Source organism: Anabrus simplex, chromosome 4 (genome assembly GCF_040414725.1).
Source record: "Anabrus simplex isolate iqAnaSimp1 chromosome 4, ASM4041472v1, whole genome shotgun sequence".
Classification (NCBI taxonomy): Eukaryota; Metazoa; Arthropoda; class Insecta; order Orthoptera; family Tettigoniidae; genus Anabrus; species Anabrus simplex.
In genome coordinates, this window is record NC_090268.1 from 56,853,439 (window position 1) to 56,866,892 (window position 13,454).

The 13,454-nt window shown below is 39.3% G+C and overlaps 1 protein-coding gene across 1 annotated transcript in view; it reads left to right on the plus strand.

Moving 5' to 3' along the window:
* The window catches only part of Spf45 (splicing factor 45), a 99,934-nt gene that overhangs the window by 78,064 nt on the left and 8,416 nt on the right, over nt 1-13,454 (plus strand). Inside the window, exons 5-6 of the mRNA XM_067146197.2 lie at nt 1,347-1,617; nt 6,136-6,369. Of these exons, the coding sequence (XP_067002298.1) occupies nt 1,347-1,617; nt 6,136-6,369 (505 nt within the window). The remainder of the gene's footprint in view (nt 1-1,346; nt 1,618-6,135; nt 6,370-13,454) is intronic.

Consider the following 13,454-nt stretch of genomic DNA (forward strand, 5'->3'; position numbering starts at 1 on the left):
ATGTTCCCACAGCTGATAATTCTCGTAATTTACACTTTGAGATAATTCTGTGTGCCTGCTCCATTGTTAATCAGATTCTTAGGAGTTTCCTTATCGTTTGCCTCAACAGTTTGCTGGCGGTATTGTTTTGCTTGCTGCTGGCTGCACTCTCGGCCTTCATTGTCATAATATTTGTTTATTAACCTTTCCGCTGCTGAATTCTCTGACAGACTGGTGCAATCCCAGTGCTGGATTATTTCAGCCAACAACCTCATCAAGTATTATTGCCAGTTGGAACACAAAATACAAGCACTAACTACAGAATAATATTTGAGACAATATTTTAACTCACCAGTTTGTTCCTACAGTGTTGGAACAGTTCATGTTTGGGATCCAGGGTTCGATTCCACACTAGGTGGCAAAAATTTCATCCATTAGGAAGATGCTTAGAAATATTAATTTGCATTATGGACTATGCCTACTATATGTTTGCACCATACGCACGATTAACAGCAGAAAGATTAAATTAAACACACAATATTGATCAAAGTAGAGCGGAACTTGCCATGAACTTAGCATCAACTGTCTATTTACAAAAACTATTTGCTTCGTCCGCTACCCTCACCAACATTTCTTCATTCACAAATACCTTGAAGTAATCCATTTCAGGGCATTCAGGGGTCAAATTATTATTTCACATAGCTAGGTTTGGCACTTGAAATGCATGTGCCTTTGGCGTAAACTCGTCATCCGACCATGTGGGCAGGCAATAATCACCTCTATCAACATTATTACCACTCCCTATCACTTCACTAATATCTTCAATATCACTACCGTCACTGTTGAAATCCACATCGGATTCAGTCTCCTCTAAAAGTGTAATATTTCGTCCGGATGCATCTTACGTTCATACGAGGTAGCTATAATTCAAACACGATGTTTACGACTGTGACAAAAATGTTTTCCTGCAGAACTACTCATGAAAAAAAATATAAACTACTTAGTTTAAAGTGTGACTAGTAGATGGCAGAAGCATATAACACAGTTATAAGGCAGATCGAGTGTTTTTGACTGAAGTACTTGCTGCGCAAAGTCTGGCTCGAGTATACTCGATCGCAGCACTAGCAGGCCATTTCAGGCAGCCCGAGTATACTCAATTGCAACAGTGAAATGGTTAAGTGTTGGGACATGTCTGTTTCTTTTACCATAACCGTATTGATAACCTATTTTGCATTAAATATCAGTGTACTGCTCTGTGTAATATTTTTAACCTTAAATGGATGTGTTTTATCGGTTATGTTGTGGTATATAGTTTTTTTTTTTAAATTTTCTATGTGCCCTCTTAAATTAATATTGCCTAATTCTAGATTTGAAGGGATGGAGGAATCTCGACGTCCCATGCCACCTCCTGTCAAATCTGGTTTTGCTGGTCGGAAGGCAGACAGTGATGAAGAAGAAGAAGAGAAGCCTGTTGCTACACCCCGCTCTCAAGGAGTTGCAATTGCTCCTCCTCCTTCACTCCAGGAATCAAGCATGTCCCCTGAAGCTATTAAGATGCCTCAAGTATCAGGAGAAAAGTATGGAATGTCATTCGGCGGATCTGTGGCTGCTAAAATTATGGCAAAATATGGTTTCAAGGTGAAGTTGTTCATAAATTCTATTGTTGGTTGTGATGAAGCTTTGATTTTTCTTTGTATGAGTATTGTTAATTCCAAAAATTGGAACTTCCCTTAGAGTACCAATCGGAGACAAAATACAGGCAATGTTATGAACCTGAGAAAGTGCAAAATGTGGGATTGGTTTCCACACCCCAGTTCTCGCAGATGAATAGTCACAAAAGCACATGCAAACACATAACTATTGTTCCATTCTATGAGTGTCAGCTCCCAAAATACTACCAGTGACAAATGTTTCACTCTTTCAGCCTCTTTCTTTCATTTGATTAAATTCTAGATCATTCTTAGTTCCAGAACAGAGCTTAGCCTGAACCTTAGATAACTCATTTTTTCCCACCAATTTCTTATTTGCAAACTATCACCACCCTTCACTGTCTTGGTGGTGGTGGTGGTGGTGCTGATGGTAGCGGCAGTGATAGTGAACCATCCACCTGATCGGAGGAAAAAATGGAAGAGATCTGTCCTTTCAAGATGAAAGAAAACAACCACATGAAATTGTAAGACTCCCTGGGTCTCACAAACCATGGAGGGGAACAAGAAAGAGTTGAAACTGGAGATGGTTAAATGATGATGATGATGATGATGATGATGATGATGATGAAGGGAGATCAGCTAGAAAAGATATTTAGCAAGAGGAAGCAATGTGAAATGCAGCAATAAGCCAACCCTTGTTCCCCAGAGGGTCACTCCTTTTAGTCACATCTTATAATAGCAAGCCTCTGCTGTCATTGAAAATCTGCTTTGAGGTTTCTTTGTCTGTTGTGCATATCTGTCCAAGTACTTTCTGCATCACACTCTGTATATATAGACCTTACACCACTCTGCATTCATCTTATTGTGTTTGTTCATCCAGACCGAGAGAGTGGCAGAGCAGCTAAGGTAAGAAGATTCCTTTCCTTTATGGAATTTTCATTGAAAATCTTTGATTTGGGTGGAATTTGGCCTTGTACAGACATACGTCTTCTAAATGTCTCCTATCTACTAAAAGTTAGAGTGTGATCCTTTTGCTCAGGCCAGGAGATTCATTACGGTGATTTGGCTTAATTCCCATCTTAAAAATAACATTTTGGCAACAATGGCAGAACAGGCTATTAATCACCTTTCCATCAACCAACAGGACAAAATAAGGTGAGAAGTAAAGAAAAAACTTCAAAATTTTCACCGTAATCAGAATTTCAAAGACAACACAATAACCAATAAGCATTTAAACACCTTGAAAAAAATTAGACAGTAATTTAATAGTAAACGAAGAAGATAAAGGTAACACCACAGTAATCATGGACAAAACTGAATACATATTAAAAACAGAATAATTTTTTAAAGATAATAGTTTCAGCACTGTCAAATTAGATCCCACCAAATCACTGCAAAGAAAATTAAAACAAATCCTTAAAAATTCTCAGTTTCTTCACAATGAACAATAAATTTCTAAACCAATAAAAATGAACCCTAAATTAGCAACAGCCAGAGTACTACCTAAACTACATAAACTACTTACACCCATCAGACCTATCATCAATTTTAGAAACAGTCCCACTTATAAGGTTTCTCACAAGTAAACCTTCTCTCCTTTGATACTGATTTTCCGGAAACCCATATATTTTCTGAAAGCTTATGTCACAAGTAGAAAAACTATGAAATTAGGGGTAGAGGGACAAGCGTTTAAGGGCTATAGGACCCACAATGTATCAGTAAAGTGTTGGAAACATGACACCAAATGTTGCTAAAATGCTTGTTTCACGTATTTATATGTACTAATAATGTGCTAAGAAGGTGGCGATCTCAATATAAGGGAAGAAACAACTCATTGAAAAGAAACAATATACGTTGGGATGTTGAAAATGTGACATTTTATTGACTTCAAACAAAATATATTACACAAGACAATCAATGTGCAATTCATCAAATGAACAGTGAGACGGGCAGAAAGACAATTAACAATGGGCACATTTTACAAAAGCGATAGCCTCACATTTTGCATACACATCATTTGTCAATGAATTCAAGCAGTAATCCATTGGCACCATCCACATTTCTGTTTTGTCGTCCAATTATCTGCCCTTATTAAAAGCATACTTAATCGAGTTCTTGAAACAAGGAGTGCTGAACTGATGTAGGGAAAAGGACTGCAGAGCCAGAAAACTGCCGCGATGCCAAATGTGCTCCTGTGTCTTGATAATGATTGTGTTCATTATGTAACGAACAAAAGATTTGTATTGTCTAAAAAAAAATGAATATCCTGAGGCTGGATTTTCCCCATACATCTTTCAGGTAACAGTTCTTTTTGTTGGAGTTTTCCATCAGGTACTTCGGAAGCAGACAATGCACGATCTTTGTTAGAACACCATGAATCCACTAAAAGCAGAATTTTCTTCCTGTCATCAGGTATACTTGGTCAAAATACGTCACGATAGAACTGTTTAAGGTCTGCTTTTTACATGTTCACTGATTTTCCAGCTTACAACCTTATATTCGGAGGATCTGCTGGCTTTGACTGTGGGAATTTTCCAGGTGGCTCGGGTACAAGCACGTACGTTGGCCTCAGTATTTCGCCTTCCATTGAAATCACAGGCATAATCATTAAACTTTGCTGTGTTGCAGAGACTGATCCAACAACAGTGTGAACAACTGGTGTTCCACTGGTTTGCAAGGTTCGATGGCCATGTAACTCTTTGTCAAATCTACTCTGGTCAGCATTGAAGACATGTGCAAGTGGAAAGTTTTCTGTAATGATGAGGTTGCGAATCTTCGCAACAAAATCATCGCTCGCCTGTGACAAGTTTGCCTCCTTATCTTGCCAATTCCTGCCAACTTTGTGGGTTATTGCTCTGCCAACAATGTTATTCCGCTTCCTGAAGCGATATACCGAGGAATCAGAAGCTTCAAAATCGATTGTGTTTTGCGGATCCACCGCTATCTTAAGTTACATGGCCCACAGCCGCAACGTTCGGTCGTGAATAATTGCTCCTTCTGTTTCCTTTTCTTTGAATTTCTGCAGGACAGCCTGATTGATTTTTTGGATCAATGGAGTATTTTTTTTCTCCAAATTGTACAGAATGTTCATGTTCTTAATTTTCTTGAACTGGTTCATTACTGATGCATGCTTGTTCTCTACCCACTCCTTTGCTACATGGCCTGCCTGCTTCCTCCAGCAAGTCAGTGCCTGTTCTCCATCAGACATTAGAGATTTACTTCTTTGCCTGAGGTCCTAAGCAAACTTTAAGACATCATATCATGACAAGAAGATCATAACTATAAATTTTGTTATTATATTTAATTTAATGTTATAATTATTCCTGCAACATTGTCTTTGTCTGTTATACATATGTTTTAGTTATCACGATCTGTTTAATTTTATTTGGCTTAAGATGGCCACTAAGGGTTGAAACTAGTCCCAAGACTTATGTAATATCATTTACTTGATATATTTTATTGAAAAGATGGACCCTCTCTGTGGTCCAGTACACTAAAGTGCGCTGCTTGTAAGCAGTCCAGCCCCCTTCTGTCATATTTCCTGGACCATCATGCTTTTGCCTTTTGGGCGAAGGCACATACTTGGATGCCGATGAACTCAAAGTAGAGGGAAGCGACTACTGCGACAAGCATTGATGTTCCATATCGACACCATCATCTCCGAAGTCCATTTCCTCATCCCATTCCCCTCCATCGCCTCCAGCAAATCCTAATGCCCGGATCTCTTCCACAGTTTCCATATCTTTTTCCAGGAAGGTAGTTATGTGTTTTATCATCTCCAATTCCTGAATCTTCAGAGACTGATTTCTTGTTCCGAATCGGGAGACCAAGGCTGCCACAACAAATTTAGGATCCATCTGCTCTGTAAGAAGAAGACATACAGTACGTTAGTACTTGACAGCAATATCATAACATCACCCACAACCTATCATTAAAGTGTGTATATTAGGTCTAAACATTGCTAGCTGTTGAAGTTGGCCAAACCCAGCAAGCGAGACATGTGTAGTAGCAGCCGATTGTACCTGACACTGAGCGAAAGTAATAGTTTTTTAGACAGCAGGAATATTTTCTGACGGATCATCGTATTGTAGAGATGCATGGAGCAGGTAATGCCGGCAAATTTTCAACGGATTCTCTTTGATATTATGATGCTAATTTTAAGGTAATGGTTATTAAACCTTCAAAAATAAAGAATAAGTATGCAGCCGAAAAAAACTACGGCATAACTAAAGCCAATGTTCGGTGATGGCGTGCAGACAAAGATAGTCGAACAACATACTGTACAAGAAAGGCATTCATATGATTTTACAAAGCACTTTTTAAGCCTGATTTAAGTTTTCTGAAGGAAAAAGTGGGGGTTGTCTTGGATTCGGAGAAATATGTTACCAGTGTTTATGAACCAGTAGTAATCCCTATCCCTCATTTGAGTCCTTCCAGTTGTCAACCAAACTAACCTTTTTATTAGAATGATGATGCTTCTTTATTATGTTTGTTATGATTGTTACAGGAAGGGCAGGGACTTGGAAAACAAGAACAAGGCATTTCCATGGCTTTGCAAGTGGAGAAGACAAGTAAGAGAGGTGGTCGTATTATTAGTGAGAAGGAGATAATGCCTCCACCTCCTGTAGGTGCTCCCATGGGCAGCAGCTCTCCTGCTGCAAGCTCACAGATGCAGCCTCCAAAACCAGAGCCTTCCATCACAGAGATTATGAAAACCCCAGCCAAAGTAGTTTTGCTTAGGGTAAGTGTTTTCTCTTAATACTTTGAGAGCCAGACTAATTTTTTAAAACCATCCCATTGAACCTTGTTTTTTTTTTGGTTTTAAGCTCTTCTCAGATGCAGACAACTGTGGGCTGAAATATAAATATGCTTAAATGGAATGAAAAAAATATTCGTAGTAGTCCTAATGTAAAAATGGTCTGCTGGGACCCTCATATTTATAGGAAATATTTTCATTTAGGTATTTTGAGGCCATTCGTGCTTCAATAGTTGGCAAGACAGCACTCGTGCTGATATAAGTTCATTGTTCTTTTATGTCGTATGCTATTACGCGCTTTTCTCCATACTATGGGAACTTGGTCTGGATGGGAAGACCCTACGATTGATTCAAGCCACTCTGAGGAACACGACGTCCAAGGTCAGGTTCAGAGGTGAACTATCTGAAAGCTTTCCAATCAGAACAGGAGTTGGACAGGGTGATGGTCTCTCCTGCATTCTCTTCAACTGTGTCCTGGAAAAGATCATTAGAGAATGGAGAACTATGCTACCACCGGGAGCTGGACTGAAGCTTGGGTACAAGAGAGACAACCTCACTGTCCCGTGCCTAGCCTTTGCTGATGACCTCATTCTACTGGCAAACAATATAGAGGAGGCTACCTACAACTTACAGAGTCTTTATTGTGTAGCAGTTAAGACTGGTCTGAAAATCAGCGTCCAGAAGACTGAATTTATGACCAATATCAAGGAGGCCCCTTCTACAATTCCTCTCACAGACGCTACCATACGAAAAGTACCTGCGGTTAAGTACTTGGGAGAATGGATCTCTGCAAATCAGAGCGAGAACCCAGCCATAGATGCCAGATGTACCAAGTTTGAAAGGGCTTATCACTCGTGTCGTAGTATCTATTCATCTAAGTGCCTCTCCAAGAACCTCAAGCTCAGACACAACTCGGTAGTCAAACCATCTGTTCTGTATGCTTCTGAGTGCCTTGTAATGGCTAGGAAGGGCCCACTCAGAAAGCTGGAGTTAAAAGAGAGGAAGATCCTGAGGAGGATATTAGGACCAATCAGAGAGGAAGGAGGCACTTACAGAATCCGCCATAATGATGAACTGTATGAACACCAGGAGGACATCGTCACGTCTATAAGGAAAAGGCGCCTGACCTGTTATGGACACTTGGCCTGTCTGGATTCCGAAAGACTCACCAACAGGAAATTCACAGTCAATATTTTCTTGCGGAAGAGATCTCTGTTAAGGGCGTCTTCAGCTGAGATATGTAGCATCTGCAGGTCTTCTTTGGTATTTCTAAACCAGGGAATTGTGATTTTGGGGTTTGAATCAAAAAAGTGAAAGATTTCTTTAGTTAACTTTCTTCCGTCCATTCTTTTCAGATGACCGTAAAATCGTGCCCGTCTTTTTCTGATTGTGTCGGTAATTTTCTCTATTTTGCTGTAGACTTCCTTGTTGGATCTCTTTTGATGGATTCCATTTCTGTACTTTGATCCCAAGATTCCTCTCACAATTTTGCGCTCTCTTTTCTCCAGTTCTTCAAGGAGTCCTTTGTTGGCATTTAGAGACAGGGTTTCGGCTGCATATAGAACTACTGGCTTCAGAACTGTTTCATAGTGACGTATCTTGGCGTTTTGGGAAAGGCATTTTTTGTGCGGGATGTTTGGTAGGCTATTTCCAGTTTGCGTACTCGCTCCTGAAGTGCTTCTTTGTCCAGTCCATTTTTCATGATGATCTCACCCAGGTATTTGAATTTGTCTACTCGGGTGATGTCCCCGTATTTTGTATGGAGTTTTGGTGGAGCCTCTTTGATGTTAGTCATTACTTCTGTTTTCTCAAACGATATCTGCAAACCAGTTTGTTCGGCAATTTCCTTTAAAATTTCAACTTGAGCTCTAGCGGTTTCTATGTCGTTTGAGAGAACAGCAATATCATTGGCAAATGCTAAGCAGTCTGTTGTGATCCCCTTGGATTTGGTTCCTATTCTCAATGGACTGTAGTTGGTTTCCTGTAATCTCACCTGCCAGGTTCTGATGATCTTTTCAAGAACACAGTTGAAGAGTATCGGGGATAGCCCATCACCTTGTCGGACTCCTGTTTTGATGTCAAAGGAATGCGAGAGACATCCGTGGAACTTCACCTTGAATTTTGTATCGGTCAGGGTGGCTCTAATTAATGCCAGCAGTTTCAAATCAACTCCAAATTCATTTAAGATGTTTAGCAGGACTTCCCAGTCAATGGAGTCGTACGCTTTCTTAAAGTCCACAAAGACAGACACATACAGAGGTGCCAACTGTTACGGATTATCCGTAATTATTACGGATTTGCCCTGACGATTACGGCATTACGGTCCGAAGGTAAATTATTACGGAAAAGCGACATTATAATGAAAGTATAATATCTACGGAAAAAAATAAGGAAACAAGGAGAATTGAATCTTTTAGAGCATTGGTACTCGACTCTCTTCGTTTCAAATTTTGTGAGTTGGCAACAATACTTACTCGATCGTCACTTCCTTTCGCTACACGTGAGCGTCGTGAAATTCATTGCGAATGAAGTAACTCTACTCTCCTATTCACTAAAAAATGTAATCTTGTATTATTGCAGTTTTAAGTGTACCTGACATTAAGTCTCCCACAGAAAGAGTTTTCAGTGTTAATAGGAAAAAACAGAATGACTTCAGGCCTACAATAATCACATCTACACTGGAATCGCTTATTGTTCATGAGGTGAAAATGTCCTCACAGGGGGGGGGGGGGGGGGGAGAATGCTACGAGAAAAATCCCACACAAAAGCACCTGCTGCGTGGGGAAACAAGTAACTAAGAATGTTTTATGACAGAACTCGTAATGTGCAAATTTATGGTGTAATAGGATATATCTTAGAATAGATTGTTGTTGAACAGAAATGCCTAATGTTTGTTTGAGAAATCTGGCTTTCACGTTCTCTATGCAATTTAAATTATTTAACATGAGATAATCTCAGATTAGTTCCAATTGAGTGTGTAGTGGGTTTTATTCTAGGTTCAAAGTCTGTAACACTCCCAGTCGAACCAGGATTTGGCCATCTAGGAAGCCTTCGAATTTGAGCTGATTTAATGAAGTTTGTTATGGTATGAAAAGCTGACTCAACCAGGTCATTTTCTGATAATGGTGGTATGTCTTTAAGGATCTTTCCTCTTTCAAGGATGCACTTAGCTAATGTTCTTGAGACAATAAGCTCAATCTTCCTCTGGCCCAGAATTTGGAGTTGAGTAGCTACCGGAATGTGTTTTCGTAGCTGCTGGATCACTGTATATAATCTGTTGCTCTAGAATTCGTACATTGGTACCTTTCTCAAAGACTAGGTCAATGGTACTTTTACCATTGGGGGCTACGTAAGTCTTTTCCATTGAGTTGTTGGTTAGTTTGTATCCTTCATCATTTAGTAATTCTAGTATAATTGTTGTCCTTTGATCCGGTTTATCAACTCTGCAATTTAGGTCACCTCCCAGAACTACAGACTCTTCATTTTTCACTACATTTATGACTTTCATTATGTGCTCAGCTGTATCATTCACTCTTCGTAGAGGGCTTATACTGTATAAAGTCCTACTACACTTATTTTGTCAAATTGTATTATGACCATGTTGTCTTCTATATGGTATCTTTAATGTTACCTACATTATCTTTAAACAGGCATGAGACTCCCCCCACTCGGGCCTTCCTCTGTCCATAGTAGTAGCTATGGCGTTTCTACAATACATCTGTGGGAAGCTCATGTGATCAGACAAGAAAGTTTCTGTAGCTACACTATATCGAAACAGGCCCAAGAATTGTCTGGCACAAACGAAGTTATTGTCTTTAACCCTTCCACATTCCAATTAAGTAGCACTAAGTTTGTTAGTGTGTCAGAGTTCTCTTGGGAGTATCCCACGGAATTGTCTCCTTTTTTCCCCATTCGAAACAGCCACCTTTATTTCTTCCGTATTGGTTTCAAAATCAAAAACGAAATCACCTCACCAGCCAAAAGTCTGGTTTTGATGTCACCTCCAGGAATTCAGATGGGAGGCCAACATTAAAGACTTTTTTGTCTGTGTGAGTCTGAAGCTCTTTGCAGACTATTCTGCCTGTTATTTGTTGTTTAGTTAGGTGTTTTTTTCACTTGATCTGTTATTGTGCTGTTTTGTACTTTCTCCAGGTATAACCAAGTGGTTTTGTCTGCAGCTCTCAGTTCACCTTCATTTTCTTTGGTTCCAATGAGAAGCGCTTTATCAACTGACCTTATACTACTGACTGCATTTCTCTATGGCTGTTGTACTGTTCTTCCTTTTACTTCAACTTCACCTGACGTGAAGGGTACAGCAGTTGTCTGTTTTTCGTTGGATTGATTCTGTTGTTGAAGCTGTCCAGGGAGTGGGGGAAAATCTTCCATTTGGATTCTGTTTTCTTCTCTACTGATGGGATCTGTTATTCTTGATGGTCTCATTGTTTTACTTTGGGACAATGCTTTATTTATCTTGTCCTCTATTACTGCATCAAGTTTGTTTGCTGCAATATCTGCCAAGTAATCTACCTTCTTTTTTTATTATTTATAAATTTCATTTTCCGTATTGACAGATTCAAAGTACAGATAAGAAAAGTGTTTTTCCACCAATCAATACACAATTTATTTTAAATAGATTAAACTAGTACCGGTTTCGGATCTTTAACGGCCATCATCAGCTAGTACATGATTTGTTTCAACCATTAGACAATTCACAAGTTGTTATTGTATTAGACATCCGGATGTCTAATGGGGGATGGAAATGTATACAGTAGCATGTAATTAAAATATCAGTAGTCAAGGTAAAAAGTTACAATAAGTTAGAACATGAGTATGTAGGGCATATTAAAACATATGGGTCATAATATAAAACACTTAAAAAGTTTTAACACATTAAAATTTGGTAAGTATAGGTAGACACTTGTTAAAATTTTTTAGTTCATGTTACATAGGTTCCATTCTTCTATCTTCTGTGTAGTTCCATTGCTTTTATGTTATGTTGATTTTAGCTGTGTATGGTAATCTTCGAGAATTTTCTGAAGCTGGTATGCGTCATATTGATAAGGACCTTATTCCAATTTGTGATGTACTCTGGTAAGTTTTAATATAGTAAACAGCAGGTCTTGAGTTTGAATTAGAAGTAGTTGGTGGCAACACCTCTCTCGTCTATGTTTGTGGTTGTAGTTTTAGTTGTTGTGGAAGTCTTGTGCCGATGTGTTTGAAAGCTTGTTGTGTTCTGATGATGGCCGTTAAAGAGCCGAAACCGGTACTAGTTTAATCTATTTTAAATAAATTGTGTATTGATTGGTGGAAAACCGGGCGAGTTGGCCGTGCGTGTAGAGGCGCGTGGCTGTGAGCTTGCATCCGGGAGATAGTAGGTTCGAATCCCACTATCGGCAGCCCTGAAAATGGTTTTCCGTGGTTTCCCATTTTCACACCAGGCAAATGCTGGGGCTGTACCTTAATTAAGGCCACGGCCGCTTCCTTCCAACTCCTAGGCCTTTCCTATCCCATCGTCGCCATAAGACCTATCTGTGTCGGTGCGACGTAAAGCCCCTAGCAAAAAAAAAAAAAAAGATTGGTGGAAAAACACTTTTCTTATCTATACCTATCTACCTTCTTTGTCAGCTCTTCCACTTTTGGTTTGTTATTTATCATTAGTTCCATTTTTTCTAATAATTGTTTGATAAATCTTCTTGTTGGTGAGAAATATATATCACCTTCTTGCATTCCTTGCATAACCATGTGAGATTACAATTAGCCTTGATCATTATATCGAACTCGCCCTGTTTTAGGTTGGCACATTCTTTGTGGTGCCAGAGCGAACATGATCCTTGACACTTTATTGCTTGATCTTCTGTGCTGAAGCCCTTTTTACAACATCTGCATTTATCATGCATAATACATTCAGATTTTCTTGGAATCATAGTTATTTCTTATTTATACCACCCTTGGTCAAACTGTAAACTATATTTAACTTGTATTTTTTCTTCAGTGCAGTTCTTGCTAAACACCATTGTGCAGCTTACACAAGATTATGCTAATCACTATAATTCACCCAAGTTATTACTGACACACAACACCTTAGGTAGTAACTATTAACAAGTATGCCTACCTTTTAATTTCTCCTTCTACACTATATCAGTTGACATACTCAATCAAGTATTTTGAGCTTATGTTTACTGGTTCACTGGGGGCATCACATTTTAGGCTGTTCTAACTGTGAGTTCCATGTTTTGTTTACTTTTTCTGTAATGCCTTTTTTTAACGATGTTCAAGATGTTCATATCATTTTGGCAACTTGCAAAAACAAATTTCCATGAGAAAATGGTATGTAATATAGAATTTTGTGGTTCATCCTTTAAGGTAATACCATGTACAAGGGTGAGTCAATAAATAAGTTGCAAAACTGAATTGAGGCAAAAATAATCAAAGTAACTTTCTGACATTTATTTCACTTTTCCACATATTCACCCTGTACATTCAGGCACTTATCCAATCTCTTTACAAGTCCTTGAAAGCCAGCAGCAAAGAAGTCCTTTGGTTGCTGTCACAGCCAACGTGTAACCTCATAGATTACGGCATCATCTGTTTCAAAATGATGGCCACCCAAATGATTTTTTAGGGAGCCCAAAAAGATGAAAAATCACTGGGGGCTAAGTCAGGACTGTACAGTGGATGTTCCAATCGTTCCCAATGAAATGTTCGTAACAACTCCTGCGTGAGTCTTGCTGTGTGAGGGCGGGCATTGTCATCCAGAAGAATCACACTCTTTGACAGGAGTCCAGGTCGCTTGCGGCAAATGGCCTGTCGGAGTTCCCACAGAGTGGTGCAGTACGGCGTGGCATTCACAATTTCACCATAAGGCTGTTCTTCTCGTGTACAGTCATGCAACACATGTGCCATCGTGCATTAACAGCCTCTGGCGGACTGAGTTCCTGCAAGATGTCGTACGACAAGCATACATATGCTGACATCTGCTGGCAAAACTTGCACGTGTAATTTCAAATGGTATAAGGCACACACGTTTGCAACTTATTTATTGACTCACCCTCGTACTAAGGCCATAAGGA